Source organism: Scyliorhinus canicula, chromosome 16 (assembly GCF_902713615.1).
Source record: "Scyliorhinus canicula chromosome 16, sScyCan1.1, whole genome shotgun sequence".
Classification (NCBI taxonomy): Eukaryota; Metazoa; Chordata; class Chondrichthyes; order Carcharhiniformes; family Scyliorhinidae; genus Scyliorhinus; species Scyliorhinus canicula.
In genome coordinates, this window is record NC_052161.1 from 28,383,617 (window position 1) to 28,408,261 (window position 24,645).

At 44.5% G+C, this 24,645-nt stretch overlaps 1 protein-coding gene across 2 annotated transcripts in view; it reads right to left on the reverse strand.

Moving 5' to 3' along the window:
- Positions 1 to 24,645, reverse strand: part of acsl5 (acyl-CoA synthetase long chain family member 5) — a 62,392-nt gene that overhangs the window by 20,185 nt on the left and 17,562 nt on the right. For both annotated transcript variants that reach the window (XM_038821539.1, XM_038821540.1), the window contains exons 5-13: positions 21,323 to 21,424; positions 20,228 to 20,327; positions 17,581 to 17,759; positions 11,213 to 11,245; positions 9,025 to 9,076; positions 6,226 to 6,299; positions 3,735 to 3,812; positions 2,051 to 2,185; positions 1,417 to 1,551 (exon numbers count right to left, since the gene is read on the reverse strand). In XM_038821539.1, coding sequence (XP_038677467.1) covers positions 1,417 to 1,551; positions 2,051 to 2,185; positions 3,735 to 3,812; positions 6,226 to 6,299; positions 9,025 to 9,076; positions 11,213 to 11,245; positions 17,581 to 17,759; positions 20,228 to 20,327; positions 21,323 to 21,424 — 888 coding nt within the window. The remainder of the gene's footprint in view (positions 1 to 1,416; positions 1,552 to 2,050; positions 2,186 to 3,734; positions 3,813 to 6,225; positions 6,300 to 9,024; positions 9,077 to 11,212; positions 11,246 to 17,580; positions 17,760 to 20,227; positions 20,328 to 21,322; positions 21,425 to 24,645) is intronic.

Here is a 24,645-nt window from a genome sequence, read left to right on the forward strand (position 1 = left end):
GGAAGAACGGGTGCTGATTGGTTGGCCAGCCGACACTGATTTGCTGAATTGCCATGGAAAAAGCAACTGGGAACTATTGGCTCCCCAAACTCCTGAGTAATTCCAAAAAGGCACAAGGCTTGAACATAATCCTTCTTGTTGCAGAGAATGGGTCCCTGTATATGAATAGATGTCACCTCTAGCAAGTGTAAATGTTCTCTCAGCTGATTATCTTAAATTGGTCGATAGTGTAACTGTTAGTTCATTCCAACTTGGGCAACATGTCTATTTTCGGTAATATTCTCCCAGCCCAAAACGTGCACCTCACTTCTTGATATTAAATTCCATCCGTCACTTGTCTGCCAATTCTGCCAGCCTACGTTCTGTTGCAGTCCATTAATAGTATCCTGTCCACCACTCTTCCAAGACTGGTATCAGTGGCAAATTTTACTCTGCATGGAATATCCAAGTCATTTATGTACATCAAAGTGGTCCTAGCACTGACCCTTGGGGAAACACAATTGTCTATCTTTCTTCAGTGCAAAAACAAATTACGACGACTCACTGTTTTTTGCCCTCAAATTCATTTTTATTCGGGCTGATACTGACCCTCATAATCCATGAGCCTCAATTTTGTTAATCAGCCAATATGATCGCAAATCCCAGAATGTTTCACAGGAACATCATCAGTCAAAACTTGGCACCGTGCCACACACTTCAACAAAACCTCAGTTATCGCAAGCTCAAAATTGGAATTGTCCTGGGAATTCATTATATCAAGTTAATGGTATTCCACACATTATTATGAGTATTAGTTTGAAGTTCAGCTGCTGCCAAGTGGTTGGCAGGCACGTTCTAAAATATATTAGGAGTAAATAACTACTAATTATTTTTTGTGATAGCAATGAGCTGTAACTTAGCAACAAATGCATTTTATTCCAACTGACTGCTAGAGTTTCTCTGCTTAATCATGTTGCAGAGGCAATTCACAGTGGACAAACTCAATCTTTCATATTATGGACCTATGAAATAGTAAATGCACAGTTTGTGTGGTCTACCAGAATTTTCCAAAGGAAAGGTTATTCATTTTATCCATATCAAGGAATTACTGCAAAGAAAATGGAAAATAGTTACTTCCCATGATGCCCAGTTAATGATTTTCAGTTGAAGAGCAGTATTTGCAGAGATCAGAGTAAAATGTTACTTTCCCAACACTTTGATGCTGGAAGAAAGACCTTTAACACATAGAATTGCAACTTAACAAATATTTATTGACAAATACACACATCTAAAAAAAGTCCCGATATAGGTGTTTGATGCTCAATTAGGACAACCAGGACCGAACTAGGAACCGTGATACAAAGTATCTTTTCTGGAAGCAGACAATAAAGCTCATTGGTCAGGTCATTTTACAACACAAAACAGATTCTACGTTACCTGAATTTTGTTGAAAATCAACTTGTCCCACACACTGTCATTTCTAATAATTCCTTTGGCTACTTCAGCTTCTTTACTACTAGCAGCAAGATTCAACAGCCATTTCTTGATGGGAGTTTGTGCCCCACCTTGCACCTGTGAATAATTAAACGTATTAACTAAGATTTCAGACCCACAAGCTTTGTGCTCAATATCTCACAATTACTCCACTGAATGAATTTACTTAGTTCCTGAATGAAGTGATAATATGATTAATAAGGACTCACATGTTATCAAGGTTGAAGAGCATGGAAGGTCAACATTGTTAGATATCAGTTGGTGAATGCAAATCTTATTACATGGATGTAAGAAGCATGGTGCAACCAAGCGGAGGAAGTAGGTTTTAGGCTTATTGCACTTAAAATCACGCAATCATTGCAAGACACGGGTTACTTCCCAATAAGGGGAAGTTGTAAGTGCCTTATGTAGGTTAACTTAATAGCAAAACAGAAATGGAGAGGGAAAAAAATAATTTCCAGGCATCTATTAATTTTTCAACAATGGCATGTCACCAAGGGGATAGAGAGAAGAATAATTGCACAATAAACAAATTAACTCAATTTCTTCAATATTACTTTCATTAGAAGGGACAAACCTTATCGTAGATTCGGTTCAGTAGCCTAGGTACAACTGGAAAGACGGTGGGCTGGAGCGTCTTCATATCATCCATCAACAACTGAATATTGCCTTGGAAGAATCCCACTCTGGAACCACTACAGTATAGTGCTGTCTGAAGCAGTACAATTATATCCATTGAATAAGTCACAACATGATCAATCATCATTCTTGACTTTCAACCGTTGACAACAAAGAACATTGATAAATGGAATCTACAGAATAATGGGCGGCATGGTAGCACAATGGTTAGCACTGCTGCCCCACAGGGCCAGGGACCCAGGTTCAATTCCGGCCTTGGTGGTTGTGTGTGGAGTTTGCACTTTTTCCCGATGTCAGGTTTCTCCTGGATGCTCCCTCTGGTTTCCTCCCACAGTCCAAGGCAGGTTAAGTGGATTGGTCACACTAAATTGCCCCTTAATGTCCAGGGATGTGAAGGTTAGGTGGCGTTACAGGGATAGGGCTGGGGAATTGGGTCTAGGAAGTGTCCTCTTTCGGAGGGTGGGTGCAGGCTCGATGGGCTGAATGGCCTCCTCCTGCACTGTAGGGATTCTATAATTCTATAAATTGGATTACTTAATTATCAACTTGAAACCAGTTGAGAGTCTCAAGTTACTCTTTGGATTCCAACAATAATAAATGCACAATTGGAGAGACTTCCATTTTGTAAAACAAGGAGTCCAAAATATTCTTGAAGTATAGTGTTGAACTTGCCCAAAATTAGTCCCTTGTAATAATGGGCGTGATTTAATGTCATGCTGCACCCGAAAAGCAGCTCGCTGAGTGGCCAATAGAAGCTGGGAGACCTCGCTCCAGGATCGATGCGGCACGCAACGCCTTATGAGATCTAATGTGATCCCGCAAGATGTTGTGATGTACACCTTGCCCATTGTGGGCGGGATCACTTTTTAGCAAATCTGCATATTAAAGCAAGACAGCTAGTCTCACTTTAATGTGCAGATTCCCGAAGTACCTGAGGCGTGGGAAAAATCTCCCTTACCTTGGAGACCTTGGGTGAGTGCTGTTCAGTACTGGCCTCCACAAACAGAGACCACATGGAAAGGCACTTGTAGGGGGTCTCCCAGGGGATCAGAGGACCCCAGGTGCATGCCCTTTGGGCATGGTAATAAGTACCCTAACACTGCTGGTGCCACCTGGGCACCCTGGCACTGCCAGCCTGGCATTATCACCTGTATGTTAGCCTGGTGCCATGAAAGTGCCCAGGTGTCACTGCCAGCTAGCAGGGGCACTACCAGGATGCCAAGCTGGCATTTTTTGCACAGGTGCAATTGGGCTGGAGATGCCCTGTGTGGGTGTTGGGGAGGTGGCCAGGGACCCTCCCCCAATGTGTTGGGGAGTGGAGTCGCTTCAGAAGCCTTGGAGTTCAGAGTGCTATTTAAAAATGGCATCCCGATCTCTCGCTACTCTGGGGAGTTCCAGTGAGCGGAGCACTTCTGTGTACAAAACGGGGCTAAGTGCAGCCTCAGCCTTATCAAACACAAGTCACGTTTTATAGCCTTGTGTTTCACAGCTGCAAGCTCTGGGAAACACGGGGCCAAATGTGCTCGTTATGGGACTTTGATCCCATTTAAATCGTGCATAATACCTCAAGCCTACTATTTTATAAATACTGAAAGAAGTTGCAATAAAATGAAGACAGTTACCTGCACCACTCTTTCAAACATATGTGCCAGGGGAAGATAAGAGATCGAAATATCATCAGTTCTGGGTATAAATGTGTTCTGTTCAGATAAGAGACAGGAGGCCATTAGATTATTGTAAGACAATTCATCACAGTTCAAGACACTGTAGGAAGTGATTCTTTAATTCTATCTTTGAGACATAATGCAAAACAATCTATATGTATTAGTACTGGAGTTAATGCCATCTCAATTTTGACCGAAGCCAATCTGCAGTATTTAAAAGAAGTAAGTTCAATTTCAGACACATCCAATACAGATTCAATGGGTCAAATGGTCTCCTGTGTCATAATGACAAAGAGAGAAAAATCCTATTGTACTTAGACAGTGACTCCATAAAATATCAAGCAATCACATCCAAGGCAATCACTTGCCTCTTCTCCACTGATAGTCTGCCAACCTTGGCCTCCAACAAATTTAGTTCCCCAACTCCACAAAACCCTCTTTTACCTCCTTTCCAAAATCAACAAATGCCTCTGTTATTTCCCTGAAACCCACTGTTTCAAACAGTTCCTGCCTCACAGAATTAATTTGTTCCCACCTTAACTAGATTTTTCTCCCTTGTCCAGTTTATTCCCTGCTACACCCATGACTTTTCCGAAACCAACGCCCACCCACCACTCCAAAGGGAATATTCCTTCCACAGCACCCTGCGCAGCTTCCAAATCACACCAAAGCCTTGCCCCTTCCCACAGCACTTCATCTGTAAATACAGAAGATGCCTTTTCATTCCCTCCCATATTATTGCCCTCCTCCCAGGTGATTTCAATGCTCACAATGCAGTCTGCTCTATCTTAGAAAGACCAAATGGAGATTTGTTGACTGCTTTGCAGAACACCTCCATTTCAGTCAGTAAACAAAACAGATCTGGTCGCCCTGGAATTCTAATTCTCCATCCCACTCCCACCTCTCTACGCTGCTCCAATGAAGCTCAATGCACGTTGAAAGAACAGCACCTCATCTTTTGATCAGGCACATTACAGCTTTTTGGACTCTTTACAATTTCAGTCCATAACTTCTGTATCCCTATTTTTTGAATGGCACCCATTGGTGATAATTCTGCAATGCAGATTTCCACCTCCTCTAGATCCAACTTTTGTTTCTTTACTTGTCCTATTACCACCCTCTTTTTGTCTTGCACTATGATCTCTTTTTTATTTCCATTTCACTACCAGCCATGATCTCATTAAAAGGCAGGACAGGCTCGAGGGGCTGAATGACCTAATCCTGTTCCAATGTTCCTTTTGTTCTGTCACCACCCCACCCAATATACCTTCAATTTACTTTTTGAAATGTGCAGCCTTTTTGAATTCTTTGCATGACCATCACATGCTGTAACTGGAGTTGACAGTGCATGAACAGCACTTGGGTTTGCTATTCAGCCACGTGGCTTAGAAGGTACATTTTCCCCATCTCTACAATTGCTTAAAACCTTAACATCGCTAACTTTCCCCAGTTCTGATGAAAAGTCATTGACATAACTGCTTCTTTATGCACAGATGCTCCATGACCTATTGTGTATTTCCACTATTTTCTGTTTAATATCCAGTAGGATATCGCCAATCACTTTTTAGTGAATCCGAAATTGGAACAAAAAGGTTTTGCAATCTTTCCAAACATGTATAAAAAATGTCAAATTAAGCAGGGGAAAAAAAATCTGGATCCTCTGAATTGTGATATCAGGTTTGCCATTATAGCATGCACCCTTCAAACAATAAAATTTAAAAGTTATTCGGATAATAAGTTAGCCATCTCATCCCATACCAGCCTCCCCGAACAGGCGCCGGAATGTGGCGACTAGGGGCTTTTCACAGTAACTTCATTTGAAGCCTACTTGTGACAATAAGCGATTTTCATTTCATTTTTCATTTCATTGCATCTTCCAATTATTATTGGCTTTTACCACCCCTCCCCCAGTCATTGTTCAGAGCTGCCTATACGCCTGTTTGAACATGAATTATGCCTGCCTTGCCGCACGTCCGAAAAAAAATCAGCCCCAAATTGTTTTCCATGCCTCTACTCATATGGGATCCATGACCTCAGAATGTAATCTTCAGTATTGTAGCTTTTTTTTTGCTTTCCTTGGTGCACAACTGTATGGACAATGGTCTCCACATTTCCTATTCTCAAGGCGCATATGGAGCTGACTATTCAGCTTGGAAGGAAGGCTCATCGACCTGAAATGTTAACCCTGCCTCACATGTGTATTTCCAACATTTGTTTAAGGCAAGAGGGGGATTGGAAAAACAAGTACCTCAGAATCAGACTGAAAGAACAAAAAGGCAGGTATAAATGCAAGGAAGTAGTGGGAGCCAAGCAACGAGCAACATGAAGAAAACCACATGTTTTGCTTAAACATGATCATGAACTGTCTATGCAGCAAAAGTAACTTTAATTCCTGAAGGAGCTCAGCTTTTACAGGGATCTCAGATTTATCCGTTTTCAATATACAAACCTCAATTATTTTGAAGAAAGCTGCTGAATTAGCCACAACATTTCCATGGGTCAACATCGCTCCTTTAGGGTTACCTAATTCAGAAGAAAAATGCAGCTAGTCATTATCCAAGATTTCCAACTTCAAAATAAAAAATAGCTAATTTCTGCCCCCTCCTCCTATTCAAAAACAAATGAAAGACAGCTAATATACCTCAACACCTTTGATGGATTGTCAGTCTTATGTCCACATCCATTGGAAAACAATTATGATTTAAAATAAAGCAGATAGGAAAATTGAGACTGACAACCATATTAAGCTCCACAAAAGACTTATATTGCATTTTTGCCCCATGTACAAGGCCTGGTTTAGCTCACTGGGCTAAATCGCTGGCTTTTAAAGCAGACCAAGCAGGCCAGCAGCACGGTTCGATTCCCGTACCAGCCTCCCCGGACAGGCGCCGGAATGTGGCGACTAGGGGCTTTTCACAGTACCTTCATTGAAGCCTACTCGTGACAATAAGCAATTTTCATTTCATTTCATTTCAAATTCAGATAACCATTATAGAATTGTAAGAGGATTCATGGGTGAAGATTCATTGAGAATACAAAAATGCGGGCAGAAAGGTGGCACAGTGGGTTAGCCCTGTTGCCTCACGGAGCCGAGGTCCCAGGTTCGATCCCGGCTCTGGGTCACTGTCGTGTGGAGTTTTGCACATTCTCCCCGTATCTGCGTGGGTTTCGCCCTCACAACCCAAAGATGTGCAGGCTAGGTGGATTTGCTAAATTGCCCCTTAATTGGAAAAAATGAATTGGGTACTCCAAATTTATTTAAAAATATGAGAATACAAAAATGCTAATTTTAAGTACAATCAAGATTGGTGCAGATGGTATTTACTGGACTGAGTTGGTTATAGGACAGTTTCTATATAAAACTACAACAAATCCATCTGGTTCACAAATGTCCTTTAGGGAAGGAAATCTGTCGTCCTTACTTGGTCTGGCCTAAATGTGACTCCAGATCCATAGCAAAGTGGGTACAAAGTTATGGATTATTAATAAATAGTTTTATGTTCAACTTAACTGCCCCCTCAAGGGCAATTAGGGATGGGTAATAAATGCCGGCATAGCCTGCAACGTCCACGTCCCACGAACAAATAAAAAGAATTGTGGAATGGTTAGCACTGCTACCTCAGGGTGCCGAGGACCTGGTTTCAATCCGGGCTCCGGGATATTGTCTGTGTGCAGTTTGCACATTTTCCCTGTCTGCGTGGGTCTCACCCCCAAAACCCAAAAAGGTGAAGTGTGGGTGGATTGGCCATGTTAAATTGCCCCTTAATTGTAAATTTGTTTTAAAAACTACAAACAAATGAGAACTTTTACTGAGGAATCAAAAACAAGGTTGGTGGTGCAGTGGTTACTACTGCTGCCTCATGGCGCTTAGGACCCGGGTTTGATCCTGGCCCCGGGTCACTGTCTGTGTGGATTTTGCACATTCTCCCCGTGTCTGCGTGGGTCTCATCCTCACAAACCCAAAGATGTGCAGGGTAGGTGGATTAGCCACACTAAAACTGCCCTTTAATTGGAAAAAAGAATGGGGTACTTGTACTTTATTTTTAAAAAATCAGGGTTGGTCATTTAGCCCATACAGAAGCTCATTCTGGATAAACAAACTTTAATTTCTCAGTCAGTCAGGCTTAATTGTCAAAGTGAAATCAAGATATAGGCAGCATTGTAATGCTATTTGGAATTTCACTATGAGATCTGGAGGCTTCTATGGTTGAACATAAAACTATTTATTAATAATCCATAACTATGTACTGCCCTTCATGGATGCTGTTTCTCCATGCTGGTTCCTTCAGCCTCTACTACACACCGTCTACCATTACATGACTCTCTATATCATAATCTGGACAGTATAATTCTCATGTCCCACATGAAATTAACCCCTATTCTGCCAGAACACCCTTTTACAATTTATTTGAACTGAATTTAGGAAGGTATTCAGCCTTGCATACAAAAATGAGCATTCCACCAACTTAGGTGAAGCAGCACTTGACAGCCCAGGTTTAAGTTTTAAGGAATAAAATAATCCTCCTAAAGGGAGTAACCTTTTTTGACAACTATCAGTGCTGGGAATACTGCAGTTGGCAATCCAGTAGAAATAATGTAATTAGATAAATCAGTCAGGTATGCCTTTATGTAACGAGTTGAACTCTGTTTGGAGAGATGAAAGAGCAGACATCCCTGATGGCTAAGTGAATAAAACATTACTTGGTGTAGTACTAAGCCATACAGATCAAGGATTAGAGTGGATCAGAGAGTAACATACAAAATCAGGTTGATATGCACCATTGACAATCACTGTTCTGGGATAAGTGAAAAAAATTGGCTGATATTCTTTTATAATGGGTTGCATGTAGCCCAATCTTAATTCCAGGGTGCACCATTTTTTTCCATCTTCCTTCTTATTCTTCTCCTCGCCGCCCCCCCCCCCCCCCCACCCCCCCCCCCCCCCCCCCCCCCCCCACACCACCACCACAACCACATAGAATACAGTTTCCAAAGCAAAACATTGAAGTCCACTGCTATTGGCTTCCCAGTCTCTGACCTTCAAATGGTTGTTTATGGATTTGAAGTCTCTTGGCTGAATTCAAACCAAAGTCTTTGGAATCCAAGAGTCATACATGTATGTGAATTAGTCATTCTATTTGGATGGTACGTGTTTATTGTAAACCCTAATTACAGATAACACGCACGTTTTAGCATGGAAGCCACATTAGGAGAAAAATGTGTCAGACCTGAACAAGACTTGAAATACCTGTTGTTCCACTTGTAAAGCATACAATACTCAAGTCTTCGGGTTTCGGTGGCTATAAAACAATAAATTAAGTCTCATTTTAAAATACATAATAAATATACAACTTACTGGCTACATTGTATATAAATGGATAACAGTTTAAACCTTTGTTCACTGTGAGCATCAGTGATTTGGATATATGGTTAAGGGGTGGAGAAACAAATTTCCAGGCACAGCTAAACAATTCAGGAATAAAAAGAAGCTCCAGGAAAATTTTGACAGGATTCTCCGTTTGGGAGACTATGGGCGGGATTCTCCGATTGCCAAAATTGCGTTCGGCGATTGGCCGAACAATCCATTTTTACGCTGAAATCGGGAGCGACGCCATTTTTTTGATGCTCCGCCCCTTCAAAAATGGCATCATCGCTGAGTACGCCGCATGTCGTTGGGATGGCCTCAGGACGTCACCGGAGGCCCACCTCCAATGCTCCGCCCCCAATGGGCCGACTTCCCGATGGCTTCGGTCGCGTGTCCTCCCAGTTCTCGGGGACATGGCGTGGCAGCTGTGGACTGTGTCCACCGCACCAGGGCACATGCTCATAGGGACTATCAATCAATTCTCACCCACTTGATTCCCGGCCCAAAGGGCTGGAAAATCACGAGAGCCCTGATGATATGGTGCCCTGCCCAGTAGACCCTGCTGCTAGCATGGGGCATGAATCTCAATCCTGATGTCAGCGGGGGGCTGGAACATCGGAAGGGTGCTAATTGAGTCCCCCCACCCCCCCCCGATTCTCCGCCACATTGAGAACTCTGTGATCAGCGACGCGCGGTGGAGAATCCAGCCCAATGCTTAATCTTAGTAAACATGAATTTGTAGATAATCACACATGACAGAAAGCTGGGTGATGTTAGTTTGGAAAACAAATAGTTAATTAGCCACCTTAGTGGACAATACTCTTAAAAAAAATCTAATCTGAATCCTGGGCTTTAGCCTCAAGGCACAGAATGGCAAAGTAGAGATGCAATGATGAGCCTCTATAAAACCTTAGGAAATCCTCAGTTCTATTACCCTCTGGTGCGGGTCCATAAGAGCATTGAGGCAGTAGAGAGGCATAATAGATTCATCACAATACTGCCTTATATGAGGCGATATAAAGATTGAAAAAATCGAGCTATTTTAATGAGAAAAAAAACAATTAAAAGGGTGTTTTGATAGATTATGAAGGAATGGGACAGAGTAGATAGAAACAGATTGTTTTTGGTTGCTGAGTCACAGAATAAAAAGTGAGCCATCGGACAAAGGGAAGAAAACACTCTACATATTATCAACATTGAAGAATAATCAACATTTCAGAATAGATTAAACGGAGTTCAAGGAAAGGGAATGTGGTACATGACTTTCGCCCATGAAGATAAACACCAACAAAATTGGTCGGGCCAAACAAGTAGGCCGGGATTCACTGAGCCTCCGCGCCGCAATCGAGTTCCCGCTGGCGTGGTTCACTAATGGTTCCACCCGGCAGGCACTCGGCATGGCGGCTGCGGACTCAGTCTGCGGTTGCCCTGGTTTGGGGGGGGGGGTGTGAGGGGATCGATCACTGGGGTGGGGGGGGGAGGGGTCTCCAGGACGGGCAGGCTCGCGATCGGGGGCCACCGATCGGTGGGTGCGTGCAATCTGGAGGTGCGGGACTATATTGTCGGGGCCAAACCGCGGTGTGTGTCGCCCATATCGCGCGGGGCCGCAGCCGCCACACGCATGCACGGACCTGTCGGCCAGAAGTGCAGGACCCGTATCAGCAGCCAGAGCTGTGAGGAGTACTCCAGGGCCCTGCGAGCCCCCTGCAAAATGGAGAATCAGTCTGGACTTTCTCTGGCAAATCCAGAGTGAATTGCGCCTGTTTTCACGCGGGCGTGGGGACGTAGCCCCATTACCAGAGAATTCCGCCCGTAATCTCTGGATTGCAACTTCTATGTAACTCTGCACTTCATAGAAAAGTTTGGATGGTTTACTGTTCGTACAAGCTGAGCTGGTTCATCTTACATTTCCAAGTTAGGCTACAACTTTGGTTATCTTAATAATCAATCCTCTGATGTGACAAAAAATCTTCCTGTAAACTAAAGGGTAGGGAGATCGACTAAAGCGACGGGGATTAGGATTCAGCAGTTTCACTTATCATTTCCTATTAAATTTAGTCAATATACTTACAACTGGTTTTCTTAGGTTCTCTCTTCCAAGATCCTGGAAAAAACACATTTGTGTGAATATTAATGGAGCTCCTATAGTATTGCTCAAGTGAGTCAGAACATTGAAGTGCATAGATATAAATGAAACAAGGGTGCAATGTTGATAATGGTAAAGTGTGGTGCACACTATAGATTAGATTCTAGACAGCCATTTCAAGTAAAGAGTGCAGTAAAAAATTTGTCCAAATTACTGCTGAAACTTATGTCGGCAACAAGTGACAAGTGCAATTATAATTCGCAGCAGGTGACTTTTTGGCAGCATCCTCCAATGGGACCTCAGTTGTCATGGCCAAATTAACTCCACGGTGGATACTTCAATTTCTTCCAAAACTTAGAACTACTAGAAATGCATCAAGCCAACAGTCAAGTACTAACACAGAGGATGCTGGAATATAGTATGCACATTCTGTGGAGTTTGATAACTGGCCAGGTTATACTGAATGAGAAATCAATTGTGGACAACTATACTTATAATGGATTCTGGGAAATTCAATTCAATTCTATTGACCATACAGATATTCATTTTGGGTACCTTGCTCATTCGTTGAAATATTACATAGGGGAATAACAATAAAAGTAAGTTATCCTAACACATGTCTAACTTTGATTTTAATAGATTAAAAAATTGTCCCAAAGCAATCAAATAGTTAGTGAGTCCATGTCCATTTAACTTCATGTTAAAGTTTTTATAAAGAAGGGCACAGACGAGTTTCAAGAAACAATATGTCCTGTATCCGAGGGATTATAGCATTTTCCGAAATGCATCCAACAGTAATACAGTGGCAAGGCGTGAATCTTACTGTTCATGACCCTTTACTTATGTTAAAGTTCTTCCAGAATAGAAGGTCTGCTCATCATATATCCTTCCTGTCGGGCTCAATAATCTCTGCACCTTTTAAACAGTCAACAGTACTGATGCACGACCAATTGCATGAAGACTTGAGTTGGATACCACTGAGGCTTTATTGCTCGAAGATGTGTGGCCTCCCACAGCAGCTAGCGAAATGGCTGCAGCATGGAGGACACACATATTTATACTCAGGGACTACCAGTGTACCTGTAGTACAGGTCCTACCATACATCCTCTAATAGAGGTGCAACAGTGGTTTACCATATTCATCCCCTGTTAAAATTGAGTCCGGCGGGGGTGGTGGAGAACTATAGACAACAAATGGTTTTTACATTTACAATATTCGATAGAGAGAAAAAAGAAGTGTCTTTTGAAGTCAAGTGGACCATTTAAATGTTTAACGGGTCCGGGGCCTTGATGTGCCGCTGGGAGCGACGTAGTGGTGACAGCGTTGCCGATGCTGGTCTGATGTCCGGTGACTCCGGGAGCGTGCCGGAATCCTCTTCATCCTTGGGCGTGGGCAGGGGGAGGACGGATGGTCCTGGAGGGGTTGCTGCTGGGAGCGCCGGGGGAGGGGAGGAGGCACCGGGTCGGAGGGGTGTGTGTGCGGGGCACCTGCTGGTGCCAGGTCCCTAAGGGAGACAGTATCCTGGCAGCCGTTGGGGTATGCCACGTAGGCATACTGGGGGTTTGCATGGAGCAATTGCACCCTCTCCACCAACGGGTCCGCCTTGTGGAGTCAGACGTGCCTACGGAGCAGGACTGGTCCTGGAGCTGCCAGCCAAGTCAGGAGCGACACCTCGGATGTGGACTTCCTTGGGAAGGCAAAAAGACGTTCATGGGTTGTATTGTTAGTGGTGGTGCACAGTAGTGACCGAATGGAGTGCAGTGCATCAGGGAGGACCTCCTGCCAGCGGGAGGCCGGGAGGTTCCTGGATCGTAGGGCCAGTTGGACGGCCCTCCATACCGTCCCGTTCTCCCTCTCTACCTGTCCATTTCCCGTGGGGTTGTAGCTTGTCGTTCTGCTGGAGGTGATACCTCTGCTGAGCAGGAACTGATGCAGCTCATCACTCATGAAGGAGGATTCCCTGTCACTGTGGATGTAGGCGGGGAAACCGAACAGAGCGAAGATCGTGTTGAGGGCTTTGATGACGGTGGCAGATGTCATATCGGGGCATGGGATGGCGAAGGGGAATCTGGAGTACTCATCGACCACACTGAGAAAATACGTGTTACGGTCGGTGGAGGGGAGGGGCCCTTTGAAATCAACGCTGAGGTGCTCAAAGGAGGTCTTCACCAGGTGCGCACGGTCCAGCTGGTAGAGGTGCTGTGTGCACTCCGCACAGACCTGGCAGTCCCTGGTGATTGTCCGTACTTCCTCGACAGAGTAGGGCAGATTGCGGGCTTTTATGAAATGGTACTCCTGGGTGACAAAGGCTGTCGTGCAGGGTCCGGAGTCAGTCTACTTGTGTGCTGGCTCATGTACCTCAGATAGGGCGTCTGGGTGCTCGTTGAGCTTACTGGGGTAATACAAAATCTCGTAATTGTAGGTGGAGAGCTCGATCCTCCACCTGAAGATCTTACCATTCTTGATCTTGCCCCACTGCGTGTTATTGAACATGAAGGCTACCAACCGTTGGTCAGTGAGGAGAGTGAATCTCCTGCCGGTGGATGAGTGCCGTATTTCTGAGGCATGAAGGGTGCAGATAAAGAATGCCTGATTTAGCGTGGCAGCTAGGGCGACGTCTGATGCGTCGCTCTCTACTTGAAAGGGCAGTGTCTCGTCTACTGCGTGCATCCTGGCCTTGGCGATATCGGCTCTGAAAAGGGCAAAGGCCTGTTGTGCCTCAGCCGTCAGGGGAAAATGGGTTGACTGTATGAGTGGACGGGCCTTGTCCGCATAGTTTGGGACCCACTGAGCGTAGTACGAAAAGAACCCCAGGCAGCGTTTGAGGGCCTTGGGGCAGTGGGGGTGGGGGAGCTCCATGAGAGGACGCATGCGGTCGGGCCCCAGAACTCTGTTCTGGACCACATAGCCGAGGATGGTTAAGCGGGTCGTGCTAAACATGCACTTCTCCTTGTTGTAGGTGAGGTTTAGGAGAGTGGCGCTCTGGGGAAATTTGGCACGGTTGGCGTCGTGGTCCTGCTGATCATGGCCACAGATGGTGACATTGTCTAGGTGCGGAAAGGTGGTCCGCAAACCGTACTGGTTGACCATTCGGTCCATCTCCCTTTGGAAGACCGAGACCCCCATTGGTGATGCTGAAGGGAACCCTGAGGAAGTGATAGAGGCGGCCGTCTGCCTCGAAGGCAGTGTATAGATGGTCCGATTTACGAATGGGGAGTTGGTGGTAGGCGGATTTGAGGTCTACCATTGAGAAGACCCGGTACTGTGCAATCTGATTGACCATATCAGATGTGCGTGGGAGGGGTACGTGTTGAGCTGCGTGTACCGATTGATGGTCTGGCTGTAGTCCACGACCATTCTGTGTTTCTCCCCAGTTTTAACTACTACCACTTGGGCTCTCTAGGGGCTGTTGCTCGCCTCGATGGTGCCTTCCCTAAGCAGCCGCTGGACCTTAGACCTGATGAAGGTCCTGTCCTGGGTGCTGTACCGTCTGCTCCTGGTGGCGACAGGTTTGCAATCTAAGGTTAGATTTGCGAAGAGGGAAGGCGGATCGACCTTTAGGGTCGCGAGTGCCAAAAAGGATAGTACTCTCAGCTACTGCCAAACAGAAATTTCAGGATTGTGGGATCTTCAAAAGGATTTCAATTTTTCTGAGGCAGTATAATCACATATGTGCCTTGGCTACCATGACTATACATGTTCCTCAAATTCATCGGCTTTGAAATAGTAACTACAAGCATTGGGAAGCAATATCCAACATAAATCTTCACAGGAACAATATCATTAAATTGGCTTTTTTCGAAAGTCTACAACCAGTTTTCTCCTCTTGTTTTCATTCAGTTTAAGAACATTGTTGTAACATCATTCTACAAACCTCTCCACCGAATTCTCATAGTTTGCTTCATTATTCCTTATGCGATCCACAAATACCGTATCAACAGGCTTCAGGATTGTTACATTGTTGCGCTCTGATCAACAATCATTCACGTAGAGAATGAAAAACAAGGAGACAGTACACATCCCCAAGTACATCCAACATTCATTAACATGGACTCTGAGTAAATGGTGGAGACTATCACCCATTGGTCCTGTTGGAAATCCAAAGTAGGAGAATAGGATCTAGATTTTCCAAATTTTTCAATAAGTTAGAATTGTTGCATGGTATTAAACCTGAAAGTGAAATCAACAAGGACAGTGGGAATGGCTATCCTTCTCCTGTTAGATCAAATGGACCATTGTGCAATGAAGCTCAATCTTCAAATTGGTGTCCCAGAAAAGTAAAGACAACACCTATAATGAAAAATGAAAATCGCTTATTGTCACGAGTAGGCTTCAATGAAGTAAGTGTGAAAAGCCCCTAGTCGCCACATTCCGGCGCCTGTCCAGGGAGGCTGGTACGGGAATCGAAACGTACTGCTGGCCTGCTTGGTCTGCTGTAAAAGCCAGCGATTTAGCCGAGTGAGCTAAACCACAGCTCTATATTGTGCACCCATCAATAAAAAATGATAGATAAGGTTATGGGATGGCACAGTGACCCAGTGGTTAGCACCACTGCCTCTCAGCACCAGGGACCTAGGTTCAATTCTGACCTTGGGTGACTGTCTGTGTGGAGTTTATATGTTCTCCCCGTGTCTATGTGTGTTTCCTCCAGGTGCTCCGGTTTCCTCCCACAGTCCAAAGGTGTGCAGGTTAGGTGGATTGGCCATGCTACAATTGTCCCTCAGTGTCCAAAGGTTAGATGGGGTTACAGGACTATGGCAGAGGGAGTGGGCCCAGGTAAGGTGCTTTTTCAGAGGGTTGGTGCAGACTCGATGAGCCGAATGGCTTTGCACTGTGTGATATAATTATTCCCTTAACTGGCATTGCCAAGGACTAGGACTAGGATGTGGTAAATCTGAAAACCGATTTTACATAATACGAGAGCTACCTCTAGTATATTGTGTGGACGAAGGCACTGTACTCAAAAATGAAACTATATCAGAGTCCAGGGAAGAAAAAGGCAGTTGTTTTGAGGCTTGGGACAGCACTCATACTGAATAGGTCATAGTGAGAGAGAGCGAGCGCGAGAGCGAGCGTGAGAGAGAGCAAACACGAAAGAGAGAATGTGAGTGAGACATGGGGCGGGGTTCTCCTTTCCGGGGACTAGGTCCCACGCCGGCGGGAAAACTGGCGGCAACCACTCCGGCGTCAATGGGCCCACAAGGTGAGGAATTCTCACCTGACTCGGGGGCCAGGTGGATGCCGGAGGGGTTGGTGCCGCTCTCACCAACGCCGAAGGGACTGCGCGAGTTCGCACAAGTGCCAAAGGGCCGGCATGACCTCGCACATGCACGGAACCGTTGACGTGTTTTGGCACTTTCTCCGTAGGCCATGGCGGAGCCCCACAGGGGCCGGCTCGGAAGGAAGGAGTTCCCCCACGGCACAGGCCCGCCTGCAGATCGGTGGGCCCCGATCGCGGGCCAGGCCACTGTGGGTGACCCCCAGGGCCGGATACCCCCCGAACTCCCCCAAGGACCGCACCAGCCTGCCTACCAGCCAGGTCCCGCCGTGTGGGACCATGTCCATTTCACGCCAGCGGGACTGACCAGAAACCGATGGCCGCTCGACCCATCGGGGCCCGGAAAATTGCCGGGGGAGGGGGGGGGGGGGGGGGGGGGGCGCTGCCAATGGCTCCCGACTGGCGTGGCATGATCCCCGCCCCGTCTGAAAACTGGTGCCGGAGAATACAGCAGCCGGCGTTGGGGATTCTCCAACCCGGCAGAGGGGGGGTTGAAGAATCCCGCCCCCTAACAGTAGTTTCCTTCAGCAATATAACACATTTAAAACTGTATTGGTATAGCCCAAAACGCAAAAGCTCAGCTCAGCATGATTCAATGTCAGATAAATCCAGCAACATCAAGGAAGATCCTCTTTGCTGATTAGAATATGATTTAACTCTATAACAAATCAAGTAAAAAAATGAAACAGGGGCAGATTAGAAGGAAACTTCATGACATTTGTAAGTTTAGATCTTGAATTTGTTTCTACAATTCGTGAAATGTTTCTCTTTTACGGAAACTCCACCATCATTTGGATTCTCCTCATCCAATTACAACAGTGGAACGATGTACACCTGGGTAAAGAATCTTGTGAATTTTAAGCGCAATTTCAGGATTTTGAATATTTTGTTAGCTATATCGGAATCTAGCTTTTACTTCTAGTTTGCTCAACAAAATACCAACTCTGAACCAGGTCCCAACAATGAATGGCTTATATCAACTCCACCAATTCAGTTAAAGTACCTGATTAATAACATTTTTTTTGCTTTGTAGTTCTGTACAGGAGAAGCAGCCATTTTGTCCTGCCATCTTACCTCAACGTCTTTCAGCAAGAGAACTTCAACTCCACATTTTGTCCCACGTTCTTTTAAAGCATCATCAAATGGATCCATCAAGACAATAGTTTTTAGGATTGGAGTGAGATTCATTTCACAATTTTCCAGCAAAGTGTTAGCTTTGTTTAACTTGTCACATATCACAGTGGAAATTTCAGCTACCGGAGGAAATGTTAGAGTTAATAAGCTTGTTTCATTGCATTGCAATCTGTTCCACTTACACAAAGCTTACCAATCATTGTATCCATCTATGCTATTATCGGATTAGATTCACATATCATAGGATGAGGCAATTCAAATTTCAAATTGTGATTTAATCACCCGCATTAAATTGTGATAACAATAAAGCTTTAAGTAACCTTTGTCTTTAAAGCTTTCCACAACTACTTCAATCCTTCAGCTGGTCAGTCGATAGTTATTATAGTTTGTCGGTTAGCCCAGTTGGTCGGATGGCTGGTTTGTGACGCAGAGCGATGCAGCAACATAGGTTCAATTCCTGTACCGGTCTGAGTTTACCATGAAGGCCCCACCTTGTTCCTTGCCTGAGGTGTGGTCACCATCAGGTTAAATCACCACCAGTCAGCTCTCTCTCTCTCTCTCTCTCTCAAAAAGGGGAAAGCAGCCTATGGTCCTCTGGGACCATGGCAACTTTCAGTTATTAAAGCTATAAATTTAATCAACTCTTCTCATGATCGAACAAGTCTGTTCTAATCTTCCAACCAATAATTACATGAACTGGAAAGTATTTAAATTCTTAAACCATTTATCAAAATTGTAAAAAGAAAATCCAAAAACCACAAACATGTTCTTGAACTCAATGTACACATTGGAGCCATTTCTTGTGGACTTTAAAAAAAAAGTGAGCAAACCCCAAATGCAGAAGTCCCATGCCCAATTTTTGTTGGTAAGGGAACAAGGGGTGTGGCATCATTCAGGGTAACCTAATTGAGCAGGGCCATTTGAACTTACTGCCAAGTTCAAACAGGCCCCATTTTGCCTGTTGCAAGGTCTTTAATTCCTTTTGGAATGGATGGAGTAGATGTAAATACACTTTTGGAAGGATAAGATCTCATGATCTGAAGTCTTTTTAAATACCCTACTTTTTTGACATTAAAAGAAAACAGACAGAAGAGAACCCTCTGCTGAACTGTTTTGATTGATAGACCAGCTGTTGTAGGTAAGGAAAGGAATTGTCATCTGTTTGTGCAATTTCCATGGTGCTTTGTTGACATTTTGCCCAAGGACAATAATGAATGCTTGGCTGAGTTTCAAAGCAATAATTACCTCGGTTGAGTTCATAGTTTGATTGAAAGTTTCAAGAGGCTATAAAAGGCTTAGATGTCACTGATGTGGTGCCTGAATACAAGTTGTTTGTTTGAAGAGATTCATCACTGAGGAAATCTGAAAGCTTTGAATGGATTGCATTAATGGGTGTGTTTTTCCACCATCCAGCATGTATATAAATGACAGCTTTATTAGATTTCTCGAAGTTTCTTTTTACATCTCCAAATGGCTCCCGCGGTTTGCCCAAGGTGGATACTGGATGAGTGTTCAGATGGTTGGGGGCCTGAGTTAGCACAGAGGGAATGAGGAGCCATGTAAAGATGGGGTGGTTGGAGAGGTGAGGGCTAGAGGACCTTGCAGCTTGTAAGGCAACTGGGACGATGTTCCAGAGAACAGAGGTTGGGCCGCTAACCAGCCCACCAGCCCACCTCAGTACTCATATACCCATGGCCACCTATGCTATACTTCTGGATTGGCAAGCCCGACTTTATCTTATCACAGCAGAATGAAAATCGCATGTATTTAGGATATTTGTAAATTGAGAATGCTGGCTGCAACCGGCTTTAAATGGAACAATGCAGTCTTCCGGCTAGAAGCAGTGGTAGACAGCAGGTTACGTGCCTGGCACACACACCGACGTCCATTTTGGTGCAAAATCACGGAGGAGAGATTCCTCCATTTTCTAGCTGCGAGCAAGCAAGGCAACAGGACTGTGAAGAACTGAAGATGGATTGATTTGAACAAAGAAGAAACTGAAATCGAGAACAAGCAGTGTAAAGGTTATTTCTTGAGATGTGGCACTGTCACTTTTGCCAATGCAAATCAGGATGCAAAGCCCATGTGTGTTATGTGTTTATGCAGTGAAGTACTGGCAAATGAAAGTTTAAAAATCTTGAAACTTCAATGTCATTTGAAGACTAAGCGTGGTATGGTCGAGGACAAACCTCTTTCAAAGGATGCAGCGAGAACTTAAATCATCAGCTAAAGTCCTTAGCAGGCATTGATGACAAAACAAGTGAGATTGTGAGGACCAATCAGGCTCATCTGTCACATTAAAAGTAAGTGAAAATGGTGTGTCGCAAAGCTCAGCAGGCATGGATCGTGAAGGTCTGCCAATTGGTAAAAATGGGAAAAAAAGTTTGAAACGCTGACTTACACGATAGGCAAATCCCCACTTTCAATGCAGGTAGATCCTAGTCAGTCTTATGCACATTTCACATTTGACAATTAAAAATTCCAAAAGGAATTCAAGACCTTGCAACAGGCAAAATGGGGCCCGTTTGAACTTGGCAGTAAGTTACATTTCACCTTTGACAATTAAAAATTGTTCACTGATACAAACCTTTGTTAATGATGAAGACAATAGATTCAGGTCCTAGAGTGTCATACAATGGTACCACTGCCATAGAGTAGGTATAGCAAGCCAGCTCAGAAATGATCCACTATTAAAAGACGGGTTGTGTATTAGTATCATCATTAAACAGGTCATAATTTTTAAAAAGTAAAAAAATCCATATATATCTGCAGTAATGGAGACTCCAGGCGATCAACTATGAACTATTAACAAGAACTATGTACAGTGTTGCGACACAGACCGTTCTTTCTCTACTTCCAAATCCGAGCTGAGAATGGAAAACCCGCACTCTCTTCTAGGCTGCGATGGTCACATGGCCCAATCAGAACTTGCCCCTAAAAGGTGTCTCGCTTCAACATGCCTCCCCCTTCATATTTTTTTAATTGACAGCAGAAGTCAATGTTGCGAGATATTCACCAATAGACATGATTTAAGAGTTAGATAAATGGAGCACACAGACCTCATTATCTCAGCAATTGGAAATGGAACGAGTTTTATGATGAGAATTGGATCAAATGACCTTTTATGATTCTTGACTTAATCTAATTATTGGGTTTAACTCAGATATCAATTTTGCTTTTTTTCTGCCTGTTGGCTGAATAAATACAAAAACGTTGATCAGTGAAAGTCTCATTTGCTCGCCAATTTAGTTCTCAAATGCTACCTCCATTTTTATATCAGCAAAGCTGGCAAGCAGGCTCCATCCCCTGTACCTGAAATTCATTGGGCCAGGAGATATAGGGAAAATGTTACATTCAGTGTGAATGAAGTACTTTGACGACTTATTTTCGGTGGACAAAGAAATACCTAGCCTCCATAATTCCTCGACATGCCGGAAAAAGGAGTATGGATAGAAATTGTACAGCTTTTACAATGTTTTAAGTCATACACAATAAAAACTGACCTTGTATCAGTCTGCTTCATAGCCCCCACCACCACCACCCCATCTCCAGAAATGTTATGGATTGACAAAATAGAAGAAAAATCAAAACTCAAACCTGTGGATTTGTGAAATGTAACAATTACTAGTTGAAGAAGTTGCTGTGGTTAGGTTTTGTAGTATGATAGATCAATGGGCATTACCTCAGGCCGATTCTGAGCAAATACGCCAATATACTGGTCTGGGGATGAATTACACCCTCGATGTAAAAGGCCCGATCCAAGGTATTCTGCTCTGTCGGACACCTACGAGTAGATGAGAAAATGTTTTAAATCTAGACTACTTCTACTACTGGTTTACTTCAAGATTAGCACATTTTTCACCCCTACCATCTGATTGACTTCACAAAGCCTTCTTAACCTAACAAAAACAGAACGACAGACAGTTGGCACGCAAGTCACGATTTAATGTCCTTATTCACACTTAACATCCTACAGTCAGTGGAATTTTTATTCCTGTTCACCATTCCCCCCCATCTCACCACCAAACTGAGTCTAAAGATGAATGCACCACCTTAGCCTCCATTCTCCTCATAGGGTTCCATTGTTTTTGGTGATGGGCACTGCCAGATTCAAGAATGGGAATTCCTGCTTTCAATATACAATAGATGTCAAATGGTAGATGTCAAATGGGACCACTGGTAACGAAAGGTTGGTCTGGTACATTACATTAGATCTTTGAAGGTTGCCACTCAAGTGAATAGAGCCGTGAAGAAGGCTTATAGTGTGTTAGCGTTTATTAACAGGGGGCTTGAGTTTTACAGCCGTGGGGTTATGCTGCAACTATACATGACCCTAGTGAGACCACATTTGGAGTATTGTGTGCAGTTCTGGTCACCTCATTAAAGGAAGGATGTGGAAGCATTGGAAAGGGTGCAAAGGAGATTTACCAGGAAGCTGTCTGGTTTGCAGGATAGGTCTTATAAGGAAAGGTTGAGGGAGCTAGGGCTTTTCTCTTTGGAGCGGAGGAGGATGAGAGGCGACTTAATAGAAGTTAATAAGATGATGAGCAGGATAGATAGAGTGGATGTTCAGCGACTATTTTCTCGGGTGGATGTAGCTGTTACAAAGGGGGCATAACTATAAGATTCAGGGTGGGAAATATAGGAGGGATGTCCGAGGTAGGTTCTTTACTCAGAGAGTGGTTAGGGTGTGGAATGGACTGCCTGCTGTGATAGTGGAGTCGGACACTTTAGGAACTTTCAAGCGGTTATTGGATAGACACATGGAGCACACCAGAATGACAGGGAGTGGGACAGCCTGATCTTGGTTTCGGACAATGCTCGGCACAACATCGAGGGCCGAAGGGCCTGTTTTGTGCTGTACTGTTCTATTATCCACTGAACTCCAGCATCAGTTGACTATCTATACAAGCAAGGTGAAACAACTTAAGAGAAACAACTTAAAAACCTATAAACAGATCCAGACAGAAATGTTAATTAGCCACAACTCCCTTTCAGCTTACAGGTTAGTGGACAGTTTACAACGTGACATCAACACTATCTTTCTGGGACTTTGACAGGCTCAGAGCCGAATTCTCCCATTGAGACTAAGTGCACAGGCAAGCAGCTTAGCGGACCAGAATAGTCGGATCCTACACTAGACTATGCTCTTGGAACTTAATTATGGCCAAACATGTTCCCCTCCGAGACACCAGGGGCTGGTTTAGCACAGTGGACTAAGACAGCTGACTTGTAATGCAGAACAAGACCAGCAGCTCGGGTTCAATTCCCGTTCCAGCCTCCCTGAATGTGGCGACTAGGGGCTTTTCACAGTAACTTCATTGAAGCCTACTTGTGACAATAAGCGATTATTATATTATTATTATTGAGACCCGTGGCAGGCCAGCAGCTGATTCATCCACACGCCAGTTGGCGGCTTTGAAGGTCCTGGTGCCACATTTAAATACCGGTCCAGCACACTCCATATCACTCTCTCCAGCCCACCTATCTACCCAGACTTGCAGGATGTCAGCAACCCATAGGGAAAAGGCGAGCAGCGTCAAGAAGTCTGTTCCTTGATTCAACCATCATCCGCCCCCCATACCGAGCCCATCAACTGCGAGGCACCCATGTCCCACTTGGATCTCTACTCACCGCATCTGGGTCTTCAGGCATTCCTTTCCAGTAAATGATGTGGTGTCCCTTTGATCCCCTTGTTAGTGAAATATAGCCTTGCAGGGGTCCAGCTTCCCTCTGCCTTTCCTTGTTCCTCATCTTCATCCACATCCTTGTCCCTTTGCATGCCATTGGGAGCCAATGCCTTCCCCTTCCCCACTTGCACAGACCACATTTGGAGTATTGTGTGCAGTTCTGGTCACCTCATTAAAGGAAGGATGTGGAAGCATTGGAAAGGGTGCAAAGGAGATTTACCAGGAAGCTGTCTGGTTTGCAGGATAGGTCTTATAAGGAAAGGTTGAGGGAGCTAGGGCTTTTCTCTTTGGAGCGGAGGAGGATGAGAGGCGACTTAATAGAAGTTAATAAGATGATGAGCAGGATAGATAGAGTGGATGTTCAGCGACTATTTTCTCGGGTGGATGTAGCTGTTACAAAGGGGGCCAGTTGCCCCAGTTGTCTTTGCTAGGCCACCCGCAAACCCACATCCCCCAAAAACTTTGAACCTTTGTTGCAATGGCTGCATGAGACCCACAAAGCAGTGCTGACCGGATGGACCCTGGTAGTGTGTCACCAGCTGGGAGGAGGCCCCTGTACCCCCCAAACCCAAGCCAGTACTGATCAGAGTTGGCGACCAACAGGAGGTTCCATGGGTGCTGTCCATGAAGACCAGCTCAGCATGGAGATAGAGGCAGGAACCAGTCTGCCTGGGCTGAGTGGTGAGCAGCACATCAGGAGCAGTGCAACACTATGGCAGAAAGTTGTTGCACTCACCCAAAAGTCTCTGGTAAACTGAAGACCGCCTTGTGCACACCACTCTTTAACAATCAGGTTTGACACCATTGTAAATTCCTGCTGACATGAGACAAGGTTGAAATGCCTGATGGGCAACTGTTTTAATGACCATTCATGCTACTTGCCAGCTGGAAGTGCAATCCGCCATTGGGAGAATTGCAGCATGATTTTACACCAGCGGTTTTTCAACTTTTTGCCTCTTGCCAGATTTTTCACACCCGCCCCCACTGGGTGGGTTGGGAGAATTCCACCCTCCGTCTATTCATTGTAAACTCAGACTGCAGCCATTGTCTCCAAGCATAAATACCTTCTTCTCAGTAAAACAACCTAAGCCTCTCTTTGCTCACTAACAATCAAACCAGCCAGGATTACTGTCATGCAGGTTTCAGAACAGGTCACGTGACCTCCTTCATTTATCGCAAATTTAATGCTACAGTCCCAAAATATAATCTTATAAAACTCACAATTACAACAAATAATAACGAAAAGGAAATGGACACAAGATGGGAACAGTGCCGCAGGAAGAGTCTGGGGTGGGCTGGATTGAAGAGTAGAGAT